The sequence below is a fragment of the Esox lucius genome, chromosome 21, assembly GCF_011004845.1.
Source record: "Esox lucius isolate fEsoLuc1 chromosome 21, fEsoLuc1.pri, whole genome shotgun sequence".
Classification (NCBI taxonomy): Eukaryota; Metazoa; Chordata; class Actinopteri; order Esociformes; family Esocidae; genus Esox; species Esox lucius.
In genome coordinates, this window is record NC_047589.1 from 8290663 (window position 1) to 8306905 (window position 16243).

The following is a 16243-nucleotide window of genomic DNA, read 5'->3' on the forward strand; positions in this document are numbered from 1 at the left end:
AATTACACACTGCATCAATCAACTGCATCAATGAAACTTATCTGAAGAGTTAATTTTAATATAGATCGCTACTGCTCTCTAGTGGCTGTAGGCGGTTACATTTCTCATCCGCTAAGAGACACCATATCCACGCGCTCCAAGTGCGATGGTTTTCCAGCTGTGAGTTGGCTGAAAGGTCTGGCGTTGTATCCTAGGAAAGACATGACAACCCATTACATAGGCTTATTCTAATAAGGGTTGAAGTCTGTTTACTGGTTCATTGTGATGACACATTTGATGTATGGATTAGGTCAAGGTTTCATGAAGTGTTGGTGAAAGTATGCAATACATGCGAAAATGTGATAGAATCTTCAAACATTGCTTTACCCTCCGGTAAAAGCTGGCCCGCCCTACAGCGCTTTTAGCCGCAGAACATCTTTTTTGAAACGCATGCGCATGGAGCAAACCAATTGCTTGGTTATAGGCTGCCCAGCACAGACTGATGTGATCGAGGCAAGAATCACCTGTATTCTGGCATTCATGGTGACACAGTGAGTACAATTACATTGGAATTTCCTGCTTGAAATAATTGAATGTTAAAATGTGAATTAGATTGAACAACAGAAGTCTAGCCAGGAAATGCAAATTAATTCTAAAAAATGTTTACAAAAATTCACATTATGAAGAATTGAGATTTTATTGCCAGCATGGTTTCTTGGCCATGGATGTTGCTGTCGAATCTTCTGTTTTTTAATGTTTTTATTGCTAAGTCAACATTTCCATCAGATCATCAGATGCCATGTCACCATTTTGAAGAAAAAATACACCTTATGCGATGTAGACAGTTGAACATAGCCTACAGTATTTTGATCGTTCTCGAAACGGATTTTTGCTTAAAAATACGCTCTTATGCCGAAGCTACTATCTGTGTTGTAATGATGCTACTGGATACTGGCAACTACGCCTTGTTTGTATCACCAACACCACACCTCCGTCTTTAATATCACATGCGTTCCCAGAGCGCGTTAGTGGTTTGGTCCTGTGAATGTTAGGATAAGGCTTGGTAAAAGCTGTTTTTGGGTTAAACGTTAATATGTTAACTTTGGTGGCGGTATATTGCATAGAAAACTGGCACTACATGTTTTGCTATTATACACTATAAGTTGTAGCTTTAAAAGTGTAAACAAGTACAGGGATCATGTAGTTAATTCAGTTGAAGTGGTCAGACATCAGAACATTCCGCAAGACATGCGCGTTCAGACTGATGTGACGACATATGGCGATTCCTTTCATAATATTATTTTCATGTGAGATATTTTTTTCAAGATGTTTTATCATGACTTTAAAATATTGGATTCACCCATAATGAATCTTCTCCTTCAGTATCACAAAACGATATATAGGGACAATGACTGGTTGGATATCTGCTTGCCCTCTATGTGGGATATCTGAGCCAAATTGATTCTCCAGGTAGTATAACCCATTGTTATCCCAAAACTCCTGGGGCTCCTGGGGCCTCCTAGAGATGCACATCTTAGTTTTTGCTGGAGCCCTAACCAGCTGATTAAAATAATCAAACCTTTATGAGTTACAGTGCCGGTTCAAGGCATAAGCGACATAAGATGCTTATGCCTTGATGAGGCACAATTAGGGGACCAACAATTAGGGGGCCCCAACCGCCATGGGGCTCCACATCCAATTTTGCCCTGATGAGTTCAATGAATATGCAATTCAGTACTAATTTGAAACAAAACATGCACTCTTGGGAGGCCCCAGGACCAAGTTTGGGAAACAATAATATTGCCTAAGTTTTACTGTATTGTATGTTTTACCTACAGCCACAGTGCGGTGTTGTGTGTGCCTTGGTCTTCAGCCCATGGGGTCGGAGTGGGTGCAAATGCGCAAGAGACAGATGCAGGTGCACCAGGAAGCCACGGCCAGTGTCCTCCAATCACAGCACAGAATGGGGAATGTGCCCAACGCCTCCAATGCCTGTTGTTTCTGCTGGTGTTGCTGCTGCAGCTGCTCATGGTGAGTCCAGCCATTCATAGTAAGGGGTGTTGTCACTAACTGCACCCAACTTCCAATGTCGTTTGCTACTTCTGACCGGAGCATGATACTAGTAGGACATTGGGAATAGGGTGTTATGTAGGACTTGAGGAGATCTCATACATTGCTCTTCCCAGCACTCCAAACTCAGAAGCAGCTTACTGTACGCTGCAGGGTCTCAGCACAGGACACGGACGGATGAAAACAGAGCATCTGCAGATTTGTCTTTGTGTTCCGTAACCCACAGAGACATTTTGGGGGTTTGTCGATGTATATGTGAGACAGGATTACATCCCTTCCGATTGACTGCACTCTCAGGACAGTGCTACCTGCTTTGAGCTGAAAAACACTGCTAATTCCCCCCTCGGGGAGCAGAAACAGTTTCTGTCTCCACATCAACCTCAATTTAGTTGTGCTAATTGTCGAAGAACAGCGGTGTGTGGCCGGGGAACCATGATATGAGGGATTCTCACTTGGCATGGCCTCGAAAGCAGGCTACATGTGACTGCTATACCAGGTGTTTCAATTAGCCACAGCACATCTCCAAGGACCGGATGACAGGAGTGTTTATGCAAGAGCTCCCTGCAGAGCTCACGCACCTGGGAATAACTGCACCCATAGCCAACGTGGTTCACCTTTTGGGCAAACATGCCCTCCAATCAGAACCCACCACACTGACGATAGCTGATATCAAACAACATGCCTTCCAATCAGAGCCCACCACACTAACAATAGCTGATATCAAACAACATGCCTTCCAATCAGAGCCCACCACACTGACGATAGCTGATATCAAACAAATTGCCTTCCAATCAGAACCCACCGCATTGACAATAGCTGAAAACCTACATTTTACTTATATACTGTATGTAATACATATTTTGTATTGTTTTATTTCTGTTTTTATCAAAACTATTTTTCAGTCTGACTGTCAGGACAGACGATGAGAAGATTCAAAAAAACACCTATGAGAGGAGGACAGAGGGAATCGCAAACTGTGACGACAGGTAACAATCACTACACAGTAATCATCCCCATTTAGGACTAGCTACAAAGTGCAGGAAATAACAAGAGATACAGTCCAAACTGTTAAATGCTTAGACAGAGATCCTATTAAAGTACTTAATGTAATTTAATGTCCCGAGGTCTTTACATAATGTTCTCAGTTCTGTATGTAATTTGTTCTGAGTCCTCTATAATGTAATGCTTCGAACTAAATACATACAGTAATTCAATTGTCTGAGTAATAAGTAATTTAATGTTTTCGGGATGTAATTTTATAGCCTAAGTTCTATATGTAATGTTCTGAGTTTTATGAAGAAATGGTCTTTCTTTTTCATAGCCCTAAGCCCACTCTGGAAGATGCAACGACGTGGACAATGTCATTTCAGAGGCTCATGAAGAGCCCTGCAGGGCGGAGCTGCTTCCGTCAATTTCTGAGGACAGAGTTCAGTGAAGAGAACATGATGTTTTGGTTGGCCTGTGAGGAGCTCAAAAAGGAGACCAACAAAACTGTGGTGGAGGAGAAAGTGAAACAGATCTACGAGGACTTCATCTCAATCCTTTCACCTAAAGAGGTATGTTTTATTTTCCAGCTTCCATGGGGCTGATGTGTCCAACCACATTGTTCCCTGGTCAGTTCTATAAGCCATTAGCCTAAACATCAGGTCCTGGTTTGAAGGAAACATTCGCAATTGCTTCATCCATTTCTGTACTGATTTAAATGTACCCAGTGATTCTTGAAAAATGTAATAATATTTCGTCATGACATTTTTTTTCAATGATTGTAGCCCATCACAATCACTAGTTTTCAATCCATTGTTTGTGAACAAACTGTAAATGTAAAGATAAATTATGGCCTCATTACATGGTTACAACAATAATGTTAATTTCACAGACGGTCAGCCCTCGCACCTTTAGCTATGTAAGCAAATAGTGGAAATAAAAAAAAATTATTCACTCAGTACTGTATGTTGATTAAGATAAAAACATGCTAAAAGATGTAAATGTGAGAACATTTGTCATTATTTAAACTTCTGATCGGCACTTTCACCACCCTTTAACACTAAAACGCGGTACTGAATAGATCATCTCCACAGAAAAAGCATTTTCGTTAAATTTAGTCCACAACTGTCTTGGGGAAAGCATTCTGTAGTATTTTCTCCACAGAGATGTATTCATCAGTGTCTTCTCTTTTGTCTTTAGGTGAGTCTGGACTCACATGTCCGCGACGTGATAAACAAGAACATGCTGGAGCCCACATCCCACACATTCGAGGACGCCCAGCAGCAGATCTACACATTGATGCAGAGAGACTCATACCCACGCTACATAAACTCTACAACCTATGCCGATCTCTTGCGGGACCTTGCGGAACCCCCACCTACCACAGAGCCATAGACTCACTATCCAGCAACACTCACCCTATATAGGTGACGGTTGTGTCACAATTCAAAAGAGATGTTAGGTCCAGCTTTCTGTTGTTCCAATGTAGATTGATCATAAGGTTGTATTTACGAAACTGTCTTTATTAAGGCAAAACTAGTTGTTTACTGCCTTGAATATTGGCTTTCCAAAAACCCTCAAAGGGAGCGAGAATATACACTAGATTTCAGATTGCAAGATGTTTCCAAATATATTTATATTTTTATATATTCCCTAGAGCTTGACATTGCACTTTTCTAATTTTATGAGGGGAAAGCATGTTTTACCAGTGAACACTGCAGTCCTGTTACAGTGTATGGTCAGCCTGAAAGCGCTCTCACTTCTGCTTAGTGTCATTTGGCGTCACTTAATGTTAAGATATGGGAAAGTGCCTTGGCATTAGATATCGTTTTCAACGACACCTTTAACGTAGTTTCAATAAAATAACACAAAAATGGTGCAACAGTTAAACACAATTGATATTAAATGGTGGTGCTTTCAGCTCTTCTCAACTAGTTTAGGTACAGTGTGATATCAAAAAATTACTTGCCTGTGGAAAAGGATACTGAGATCCTGACTTAGTCCTATTTTTTCACACTAAACGTTAACAGGAATATATAATAATTAGTATGTGACCATTCATATACTACACGTGTATTCAAATGACAAAAAAATTGCTTTCAATTCTTACAAATCGAATAAAGCACAATCATTTTAATGCTGTCTTTTTTTTTTACTACTGCGTTATATTAGCTTTATATTTCCCCGTAACAAAGATATTTATTGCAAATAAAAATATTAGATACAGATTTGTTAAACCACATAGATGCTCCCAACAGATGTATTTTCCAGGACCAGATGGCTTATCAATACTGAGAATTCCATATGGCGCAAGTAGAGAATATGATGGTTTGTGTTACAATGTCCCTCTCCTTGTTTTGGCCTACTGGCTAGCACAGACCGGCCCGAGTCAGCAGGTTCTATTGACGGAGGTCTGTGGTTCAGACAGTCTTTGGAGCATCACAGGAGCCAGGAGTTCCCGATATTGGTGGGGTTGTGTGTCTACGCATTAGATTGGAGGAAGCTGCTTTTCAATAAACTCCTTAATGTCCATCATTTCCTGCAAGAGAGACAAGTATTAACTAAAATATTACCACACAATATGAACTGATTTCATATATTGTTCAGTCCATGAGTGTTTGTAAAAGGACAAAGATTTTGGCTCTACTCCAACAAATTTGAAATTAAACAATGAGAGGGGTATTTTGTCCTAGTTTCACATTTGGGTGAAATAACACTTACCTTGAGTTATTCTCGAATGTCATTTTTCACAACAAGCCATTATTCACCTCTGTCCTAGCCAGGGATTAAAATGTTTAGCATTGTCCAAATTCATGAATTGAAACTGTGCATCCTGAGCAACAAAGGCTGCATTGCAAGCAAACAAAAAAAACAACAACACTTAATTCATGTTTTGCACCAAATTCCGTAATCACTTGTGCTAGCATCGCTTTTTTTGACAGCATACTAACAAAACAGCAGATTTTGGTGACTTCAAACTGGCACTATGCAAATTATTTTCAGTAGCAACCCCAAACAGCCTTATTTTATTCAGCAATGATGTTATCTGTAGTTGTGGTTCCAGGTTTCTAACGGTTGTTACATCGAAACTTGAAAATAAATGCAGGTTAATGCCACTGTCAACAAAACTCAACAGTAAACATAAAAAGTATCATTTCAGTTGAAAATTTGATTTATATTGCTACAATGAAGACATTGACAGGAATACAACATTGACAGGTTCTTTAAAGTAAATAACACCACCAGTCTTAGTTGGAAGTGCTTTGAATTAGGTTTCTGCTTGCAATGCAGCTTTTGTTGCTCCGGATGCATAATTTCACCTAATTAATTTGGACAATGCTAATAAAGCTAATTACCAGGCTAGGACAAAGTTGAATATTGGCTTGTTGTGAAAAACAAAAATCACTCCATGGGCCTTCAAGAACAAGTGTTATTTCACCCAAATATAAATCTAGTACAAACTGCCCCTTTAAAGAGCAGGTGGTCAACTTTAATTTGAGGGCATTTTTATCCATGACCTGGGAAATGTGTAGGAATTACAGCCCTTTTTACACAATCATATTACTGCAACCCACAGACATCACCAGACACAATGCTGGGTACCTTCCCTGGTGATGCTCTGCCAGGTCTGTACAGCAGCCATCTTTGGTTCCTGTTGTTTTAGGGTATTTTTGCCTTCAGTCTTCAGCAACTGAAATGCAGCTCAATTGGATTTGTTCTGGTGATTGGCTTAACCAGTCAAGAACACTACATCTTGGTTGCTTTTACAGTATTTTTGGGGTCCTAGTCTTGTTGCAACTTGACATGCTGTCCAATGAGATGTGAGGTATTTGGTTAGATTTATGCATAAAACAATCACCAATGATGACGTGTGAGCCATTTGCAGCCATACATGCCCAGAACATAATAGCCCCTCCACCTTATTTTAGTTCCTTTTTTCCCTGGAAGACAAACAAATCACTGTGGTACATGTCGGTATTGGCCTCAGCTTTCCAGATCTCGGCAGGCTCCTTTTGGTATTTATCCAGCCATCCTATTTTTTTGTTTTTTCTAGCGATTTTGCATCCTGTCAAAGCCTCTGTAATTGGGCTGGTGAATTATGCTGTGGATGGTAATGGCTGACACACCTACAGTACCTCTTCAAAACTGTTCCTGTCTGACAGCTCTTTGTGGTTTTCTTTAATATGGTGTGTATTTTTTGGTCATCCACTGTAGAGGTCTTTCATTGTCTACCAGGTCATTTGCCATTGCTGACCTAGTCTGAAGTTTTTGGCACAACTATGTTTTGGCTACGTCTGAATGCCTGATTTATTCACATCATGATGGCCAGCTTGACTTGCATTGACACATCTTTGGTCCTCATGTTTTTAGACACCAGCAACTGAGTCCAAATGCAAATAGCAAGCGTAGAAACAACACTAGGCATTCACAGCTCTTGCGCAGACATTAACAAACACACTTGCCTACAAAGACACAGGTTTGGAACAACTGTCCAGTTACTTTGGGTCCGTTAACATGGGACTATGTATAAAACGGCTGTAATTCCTACCAAATTCAGTGTCACTGTAACCTTTCAATCAGTTTCATTATAAATACAATATTCTGGAGTACAAAGCCAAAATAACAAAACGTGCATCACTGTGCAAATAATTACAGACTACACTGTGCATTCAATTATATACATCAAAAAGTGCAAGTCTTCGTACTACTTTCATCACAGCCACTAAGCAAACCATACAAACCTCAGGGCATGCACTGTGAGGCATTCTGGGATAGGTCTTGAAGGTGATGTTAGATGGGTTGCAGAGGGTCTTCAGCTTCTCCACAGTGAGACATCCAAACGTCACGGGCACCAGAGGATCTGCCTCGCCGTGGCACTGCAAGACATTCATCTCCTTGTTGGCAGAGTTGGCCGACGCCTAAGGATGGATATCATTATGGTTATATTTGAACTCAGTTATAATTTGTACGTTTCTTAAAAAATGTTGTCCTTTTGGAAATATACACCGAACATTGTTGAGGTGTCGCTTTGTGAAATAAAAAGCTCATTTACGGTTTACATTCCAAAAGAATTAAATTAATTTTTATTTCAAACCTAAGTGCACCACAAAACACTACACCGAGGGGGGAGAAGAAGCGCTACAAAACACAAAATGTAGTGTTACCTGGGGGAAGGAGTTCCGTAGGGGGAGCCAGCAGCTGAGAGCAACCACTCCCCCCAGCTTCTGTTGGGTTGTGAGAGCAGTGTACAGAGACAATGCCCCACCCTGTATACACCAAAGGACAAAAATACATTAATTCTCTACATCTCACCAACAAAATTAGTACAGTGAATTGCAATAAGCATTCATCACCTCCCCCATTGGCTTTTTCTATACCAAAAAATACATAAAAAATATATATACTTATACATCAATTTAAAACCTTATATTCACTGTTGTTTGGTTTATAAATGAACAGTTACTACAGTGTGGTAGATCCAACTTCAGTGTTCTCCTGTCACAACAATGAACTTTCAAAAAAGCTTGTCTTTATAGTTGCTAAAACTATATTTTCAAAAACTCTATATAGAGATTTTTATTATTGATTCATTTGTAAAAAAAATAAATTAAGTAATTTCCCCTTTCATATTGACGTATTTTGTGTAGATCAATCACAAAAAACACACATTCTAACACAATGTCAAAAAGTACAAGGAGCAGGAATACTTGCAATCCACTGCACAGGTAAGTGCTGTTTTTCTAGGTGACATTGGCTAGTCTACCTGAGAAAACCCTCCAAGAACAATTCGGTGGGATGGTATTCCATTCTTGACTTCTTGGTCAATAAGTGCTTTAACTAAGGAGAGAGAAATAACTTAAATTAAGCTCAAATAGCATCATGTTCAAGATCATACAGTTCAAAACATCACAGTAGTGTAAGCACTTGCACAACAACATTCAAAACATGTAAACTCACTCACTATTCTCTGAAGCTTGTTTAATACCAGCTTCATCTTCCTCTGCATCTGTTTGCAAACCGATTATGTCAAACCTAGAAAACAGATGAGTAGTTAATCCAAATAGGCTGCTTTTCTTCAATACTAGCCTCTTTTTATCCAAAGAAACTGGTCTTCTTACCAGGAAGGCATGGACATGCCCATGTTTAATGTAACCGGCTTGATTGGACTAAAAAAAAGTAAAAAATTCAGAGTTAGTAATAAATATGTATTGTATTAAACGGCATCATAAATAAGAGTTGTGCTTGTCAACAGAACTTACGCGTGAGGACAGATATATTTCACGTGTGGTGTCCGGATCCCAGCAAAGGCCTCTGCCCAGCCATGGCTATGCACAAAAGCAATATATTATGAAAAAATATGAGCTTTAGATTACAGGAAAACTGTAACATGATGGATGAACAATGAGCTACACTGCTCCATACCCAGTGTCACCCAGGCCATGAAGAAATATCACCTGCAAAATAAAGATACGTAAATGTGGTTAGTTCTGTTGACAAAACGTCAATGTTAAGTGGTAGGCTACTGATATGTCTAGGTCAATAGAGACCAACCCTACACCTGGAAAGCTCTTGACTCGGCTTTATTCACAGCCCTAAACTAAAACACCTGATTACAAAGGCTTTCTGTGGTCAATTACTGGGAATACTGATGTGAGACGATAGTTTAACTGTGAGGGCAAGTTTATTTTTTCGTAAAAACACGCTATTGCATGTTGTCTTCAAAGCACGTTGTCAAACATCTAACTCACCGCTGCTGTGGCTTTCCGAGCGGCAGGTACAATAGCAGGCAACGGAACTGACATGTTATTACCACACATACAACGTACAGTAATATGACATTCAAGAAGAGAATTGGCGAAGTATCCTTGGACGTTAAAACAACGTTATTTTATATCGTCCTTGCTATGATACGGATAGTAGGTGCAGTTGGTTTACGTAGTTGCGACCATCAGTTTGGCTGAGAGCGAGCGCAATACATTCATTAACTCATAAACACAATGGAACGATACATGTCATAATCATTGAGTCTGTGGGAAAATCCAGATGCTCCAAAAATCTGTTTAACTAGGGTACTTCCGCTTCCGCTATATGTTCCAGATGGCCTGTCACGTGAGCAATATGGCATTATGGTTAGTTTTGTCCTTGGGTAGCAGAGGCATGTGGGGAGGACAATGTCTTTTACCAAGAAGCCTGGAGGGAAGGCATTAGATCTTTTACAACATTTGCCTCGTATTACATTAGGAAACTTGCGACCTGAGCCGGGGACCAGAAAACCTGTAAATATGCGTTTCTTATATGCTAGCCCAACAGAAGCAAGTAGCTGTAGTAGGCAAGCTAGCTAGCCGTAGCATAGCTAGATGTGGCCGGTAAAACAATAGCCAGCATTAATTAGCTATACGATTTAGCAACTAGACCGTTCAAGTGGCATGTTTTGGGCAACTGTGTTGTGATGTTATTGTGTGTGAGCACATTTTGTCATTGTAACATTACTCTAACTGATCAGGGATCATCACTTTTCTCCTTCATGATACACATGAAATAAGCCAATGTCAGATTATAGCATGGTTGGCTCTCATTTGTAATCACAGATTTGTGGTTTATTCCTCACTAACAGACATTCTATGAAGTAGTATTGGCTAAGTTAGGCCAGCTATTGATTACCATGTATTAATTCAGTTCATATATAGCTTGTATATTCTGAACATTAATTATGAACAATGTGTGCTATTGTAGCACTGATATTCTGCTAAATATTCTGTCTGTATTTATCATCATGCAGGAAAAGAGGCGAGGCAGGGGCCAACATGGAGGAAACCGAAGTGGCCGGGGTCACAAGGGGGAGAGGCAGCGAGGCAACCGACCTCGTCTGGGGTTTGAGGGCGGTCAGACTCCGTTCTACCTGGCCATCCCCAAATACGGCTACAATGAGGGCCACAGGTAAGTACATTGCTGTCCAACTTTTGAATTGAACACATTACGCTTTCTATTAATTGTAACCATTGAGAAATAGGAGATCATGCTGACCTATGTCTGTTTTTCTTCCCAGTCGTCGGCCCCAGTACCAGCCTTTGACCCTGAGAAGGCTGCAGTACCTGATTGACCTGGGCCGACTTGATCCCACTCAGCCTATTGACCTGACTCAAATGGTCAATGGTAGGGGAGTGACCATTCAGCCGCTGAAGAGGGACTATGGCGTCCAGCTTGTCGAGGAGGTAAAATGGGCCATCTGTCGTGTTCTCCCAGGATCCAACATTAACTTTGCCCTATCGGGCCAGTTGGTCTGAAATCTACTGGCCCGAACTGAATTTTTACCGTCCCGCACTAAATAAGAAAACACAATACACAATACAATTGTACAGAAGTATTGTATGTAAATATCAAATCATCAGAATATTGATCTATACTACAGTCATGCATGTGATGTGAGACAAGCTGATACAAGCCATTGCTGTTTACGTAAATATGATGCAACGTACATGATTATTAATAGCCCTAGTTGGTTGACTGGGTTCTTGTGTGTCACTGTTAGTAAGCTCTTAGGCAGGTGTAGTTAACATGACACTTACTGTTGACAAGCCATGTCCGTATGGTTTCTCTATCCGTATTCAACAGACTATGTCATGGACGTAGTCAGTGAGTGGTTTCTCCCTCTTCACAACATGATAGGAGGTTGCAATTAGTTTTTCAGTATTTCTATGCGCCACCTCATTCATTCAGAGCAGGCAGATGTTCATTGGTGCCGCCACAGGGTTTTCAACAGCATGTTTAGCCACAGTATATGCTATGTGCTGCAGGGATTTAAGAGCAGGTTTTCAGTAGTTTGTTCCCTTGAAGAATGACCCTTATGGTTGGGGACACACAGCAGGTATGGCAGAACATGTGTCCCTTGCCATTATTGTTTTTGACCCACAGAAACTGTTCGTTCCACGGAAATATAAATGAACGTGTTCGCGTTGCCTCGTACCATGCCATGTTTGGGTCCCCTTCTAGAATGCACTATGATCTATGATTGGTCAAAACAGATTAACCATCTAATACTATTGGTCAAAAAGACAACACCGGTACTGTACTGCACTGATGGAGGAGAAGAAGCGCTACAGACACATTTTAATGTGAGAACAATCAAAATTGAAGAGGGAAGAGTGACAAAGATTACAAGCAAATGTTTTAATACATTAATACGAATTTAAATGGGGAAATTAACCATTAGCCTTTATGGTCCAGCAACTGTACTGGTCCGACGTTGGGTGTTACTGGCCCCCGGGCCAGCGGGCCATTGTTAAATTTGGACCCTTTTCTCCTATTCAAAACCGTATGGAATCGTGCCAAAACAAATGTCTGTAAAATCTTAGAATTACATAGAATCCAATATACAGCTCAAGACATTATTGAGACCACTGCCCGTTTTATTTCCTTTCCAAAAAAGGTGAAAAGGAAGGTTTTGAGTGAGGAGCAGAAGGGTTAAAATTAAGAGACCACTGCAAATTGAATGCTTCTGTTCCTCACTCAAAAAGGTGCAGTGGTCTCTTGATTTAGTTGTATGTCAGAGATTACATAGGCCTTTGTGAGCTCGTTTTTTTGGTCCGGACTTGTGTCATTACAGCTAGCTTTGTCTATTGTGGTATAAATACGACCTAGTAATGATGTTTGTAGACTCTTAAAATAATTCCAACATCCAAAGCAGGGCACCTTGCAACAATGTCTGTCGCAGAAACCTTAAAGATATAGTGACATTTGCAAAAATTCATTAAGACCTAAACATTTTGTTGTCTGACTTGATGTGGACACTTCTATTTGATGCATCCACTGTCCTGCCTCTGGCAAAATGTTAGTGCTCTTTTTTTGGAGGGAATGTTGCCAGTTTATAAGTCAATTTGCTCTTCTTTTCATGTGCTAATGTTAAATAACAATGTGATTTCTTGGAAGTTCATTTTTTATTTATTGTGGTTATTTTCACACCAGAGGGATATACTAAGAAGGGAGTTCAACCTACTCAGATTTAACTCGGGTTTATCAAGGAAAGTCAGGGTTGACAAACTGATTGCCTAAAGGGGATTTAAACGGTACTACAACCTTGATTTAGATATTTGTTTTTGACTCTGTGTTAACTTAGTGGAGTTTGTGCACGTTCGCTTAAATGGGGCGTGTTCGGCAAAGCAAGCTGAGTTTTTGCACAATGGCTCGGACTCCGTCTTCTTTCCTGGAAGAATCCACATTTATATAGAAAGGATATGAGGAGTTTAAAGAGAGGTTAACAGTTAAATCTAACACTGTGGCGGCCAACATAGACAGGGAGACTTGTTGGCAGCGTATTGCAGACAGAGTAAATTCATGAGAGCAGTGTTCTTGTCATATGTTCTCTATTTTGACTTACAGACTCTTATTTTTAGTATGATGGAGGACTGTAGCATTTGAGTCCATATTCACTCTCATCACTCCTCAACAGTTAAACAAATCCTTTTGAGCAAAGGCCTTGGTCTTCTTTGGTACCAAGAAACATGAGCTGTCATAGCTGTGTCTCCGCTTTCTCAGAAGATACATTAATTGTTTTGGGAAGCTTGGTGATGAACAGAAGCCCAATCTAACCGAGCCAATGTTTGTTTACATAAATCAAGGTCATTTTGAAAATATTATTTGCCAGTAGGTGGCAGTGTTTAGCCAATTACTAGACCTGAAGTGTTTTTCTTTTGTACTGTTGCGTTCTGTTGCCTCTAATCTTGCATCCCCATTTTGTGTTATCAGGGCGCTGGTGTATTTGCAGCGAAGGTCAACATAGAAGTTCAGATGGCATCTGAGGCGGCCATCGCAGCAATCGAGAGAAATGGAGGGATTGTCACTACTGGTTTCTATGACCCCAGAAGTCTTGGTGAGTATTAGTGTGTTAGCCCAAAAGTTAGTCCACTTGAGTTATTTACGACAACACTAATTGTGTTCATTTATGTACTGGGGTGGTCAGGTGTTGCCACCACTAGCAAATCTGTTGCTGCAGGGTTAGTAGCTTACAGCTACACCTTTATTAGATTTGTAGCTTACAGCTACACCTGTATTGAAAATTAGCAACTGAAATATCTCATGTATGTAAGGATTCACACCCTTTGCCATCACAGTCCAATAGCAAAGATGCATCCTGTGTCCCTTGCTCATTCTTAAAATGTTTCTAGAACTTGATTGGATTGATTAGACAAGGATTTAGAAAGACATACTCCTGTCTATGTAGGTCAGACACGTCACAGTGCATGTCAGAGTAAAAACCAAGCCGTGCAATCCCAGGAACTCTGTAGACATCCGAGACACTTGTTTAGGTATATATCTGGGCAAGGTTTTTTAAAGTTCCCAGTAGGACAGTGAGCTCCATCATTATGATATTGGGAAAAGCCAAGACACTTCTTAGAGCTGGCACTCCGGCCAAACTAGGTAACTGGGCAAGAAGGGCCTTGGTCATGGAGGGAACCGGGAATCCAATGGCTAGAGCTTCAGAGTGGCAGAGATGGGAGAACCATTTCTGCAGCAATCCATCGACCATGTCTTTATGGTTGAATGGTTAGGAGGAGAGAACATCAGCCTAGTTCTGCTGGCCCGTGATTAGAAGGGATGAATGTTGTTGCCCCTGGGTGGATTCGACCCGCGGTGGCCTATGTGACAGATGGTGTCTTTAACCATTCTGCTTTTAAACAGCGGGTGATTTTCAAACAAATTAGTCAAAACTCCACAGATCTTGAAACTAGTTCCCTACATTAGTTAACAACCAAACCAACAACAGTTCAGTAGCCAACCACTACTAATAATTCTCCATCCAAAAAGTATTAATGTGGCAAAAAAAAATTAACCAGTGTACATTTAGAAAATGTTAACTTTCTTCTGTCTGTAGCGATCCTCTGCAAGCCTGTGCCGTTCTTCATTAGCGGACAGCCAATTCCAAAGAGAATGTTTCCAGGAGAGGATATGGTGAGGTACTACACAGATGCTGCCAACCGGGGCTACCTGGCAGACCCGGGGAAGATCCAGAAAGCGCGAGTAGCTTTGGCCCAGAAGTACGGCTATGTTTTACCGGACATTTCCAAAGACGAGCTCTTCCACATGCTCTCTATGAGAAAGGACCCACGACAGATCTTCTTCGGCCTCTTGCCTGGGTGGGTGGTCAACATGCCTGAAAAGAAGATTCTGAAACCGACCGATGAGAAACTACTCCAATATTACAGTACTTAAAAATGATTAAACGATATTGAACATGCTGTTTATGTAAATAAGTTATGATGGTTGATTTGGAATAAACGGTATCTTAGCACAACTTCACAACGGACTCAGTAATAATGTTCGTCGTTTAACGCTGTATATTTGTCATTCGTCTTGTGGGTATTTCAGCCAACATCTTAAAATTATGTGACCTTGTTCGGTCCAGGGGTCAAAGAGTCTGTGTCCGGTACACTGCCAAAGTACGTTTTTTAATCCAGCCCAAATCCAGCCTTTTGTTCATCAAAAGTGATTTTCACTGTATTTCCCTACTTCTCAAATAAATGAAAATGTTTCTAAGCCGAACAAACCTCCGGCACAGCGCTGCGATCTGACACATTGGCTTTGGTAGGCCGCGCCATGGCCGTCTCAGATGAAAGTGCGTCTGTGATCACTTCCGTCTAAGGTCCCGTCGCTGAGAAAGGGCATCGTGATGGAAGGAACGCGCAGGTGAGGGGGAAATGAGGAAAATAAGAGAACTCAAAGAATGAAAACAGGAAACAGATGCCTGTTGATGTGTGTAACATGTGAAAAGGGCTGCCTTGGCCGAAGAAGGGGGAGTTTGAAATTAGTCACAGGCAGCTGTATCCTGGACTGGACGTTCAAACGATCCTAACCCCCCATTTGGAACACAATCTAATGCACACAAACACACACACACACACAGAGTACTGCTTCTGTAGGTTTCAAAGCAGAGCAGAACGAAAAAAGTATTTCCAAAAGGACATGATGATAATGTATTGATGTAATGCTCCAAAAACACTTCCTGATCGCTATCTAAGTGGTGACCCTTTCTGAGCGTGCTAGGATAAGGTATTCCACATCGCATTCTTAGAATTCCTCTGTTAGAGTACACCTCGGTGTCAGAAAACATGTGTCTGGCTAAATAAACTTTTTAAAACAATAGTTTTTTCATGTGCACATGCTAAATAACATCCAAATGTTAAACCACAATACATATCTCAATCATTCCTAAATA

General features: G+C 40.7%; 3 protein-coding genes across 4 annotated transcripts; 2 read left to right on the forward strand and 1 right to left on the reverse strand.

Moving 5' to 3' along the window:
- The first annotated feature begins 452 nt into the window (after positions 1–452).
- On the forward strand, positions 453–5110 carry LOC105019398 (regulator of G-protein signaling 20). Of its 2 annotated transcripts, none has more exons than XM_010885553.4 (5): positions 453–530; positions 1818–2010; positions 2952–3035; positions 3371–3605; positions 4234–5110. In XM_010885553.4, the coding sequence occupies exons 2-5, from the start codon at positions 1856–1858 to the stop codon at positions 4426–4428; spliced, it is 669 nt and encodes a 222-aa protein (XP_010883855.1). In that variant the 5' UTR covers positions 453–530; positions 1818–1855; the 3' UTR covers positions 4429–5110. The 2 variants fall into 2 exon arrangements, with proteins under 2 accessions (XP_010883855.1, XP_010883856.1); XM_010885554.4 differs by having other exon boundaries at positions 491–530; positions 1853–2010.
- Positions 5111–5146: 36 nt separating this feature from the next.
- lypla1 (lysophospholipase 1) lies at positions 5147–10017 on the reverse strand. Its single transcript, XM_010885552.5, has 9 exons — positions 9783–10017; positions 9457–9488; positions 9294–9359; positions 9153–9200; positions 8996–9066; positions 8798–8871; positions 8199–8300; positions 7776–7952; positions 5147–5572 (listed from the first exon to the last, which is right to left on the reverse strand). The coding sequence occupies exons 1-9, from the start codon at positions 9849–9851 to the stop codon at positions 5522–5524; spliced, it is 690 nt and encodes a 229-aa protein (XP_010883854.1). The 5' UTR covers positions 9852–10017; the 3' UTR covers positions 5147–5521.
- A 126-nt stretch (positions 10018–10143) lies between these two features.
- Positions 10144–15327, forward strand: mrpl15 (mitochondrial ribosomal protein L15). Its single transcript, XM_010885551.4, has 5 exons — positions 10144–10310; positions 10814–10971; positions 11081–11246; positions 13777–13900; positions 14903–15327. Exons 1-5 carry the CDS (start codon positions 10206–10208, stop codon positions 15238–15240), a joined length of 891 nt encoding a protein of 296 aa, XP_010883853.2. The 5' UTR covers positions 10144–10205; the 3' UTR covers positions 15241–15327.
- Positions 15328–16243: the final 916 nt, after the last annotated feature.

Bases quoted from the DNA above. Each gene is read 5' to 3' on its own strand.
- LOC105019398 (XM_010885553.4), top strand. From the start codon at position 1,856: ATGGGGTCGGAGTGGGTGCAAATGCGCAAGAGACAGATGCAGGTGCAC. The intron at 2,011-2,951 runs GTGAGTCCAGCC...ACTATTTTTCAG, and splicing joins TGCTGCTGCAGCTGCTCATG to TCTGACTGTCAGGACAGACG. The intron at 3,036-3,370 runs GTAACAATCACT...TCTTTTTCATAG, and splicing joins ATCGCAAACTGTGACGACAG to CCCTAAGCCCACTCTGGAAG.
- lypla1 (XM_010885552.5), bottom strand. From the start codon at position 9,851: ATGTGTGGTAATAACATGTCAGTTCCGTTGCCTGCTATTGTACCTGCC. The intron at 9,201-9,293 runs GTAAGTTCTGTT...ACTTTTTTTTAG, and splicing joins AAATATATCTGTCCTCACGC to TCCAATCAAGCCGGTTACAT. The intron at 8,872-8,995 runs GTGAGTGAGTTT...CTCTCTCCTTAG, and splicing joins TAAACAAGCTTCAGAGAATA to TTAAAGCACTTATTGACCAA.
- mrpl15 (XM_010885551.4), top strand. From the start codon at position 10,206: ATGTCTTTTACCAAGAAGCCTGGAGGGAAGGCATTAGATCTTTTACAA. The intron at 10,311-10,813 runs GTAAATATGCGT...ATCATCATGCAG, and splicing joins AGCCGGGGACCAGAAAACCT to GAAAAGAGGCGAGGCAGGGG. The intron at 10,972-11,080 runs GTAAGTACATTG...TTTTCTTCCCAG, and splicing joins GGCTACAATGAGGGCCACAG to TCGTCGGCCCCAGTACCAGC.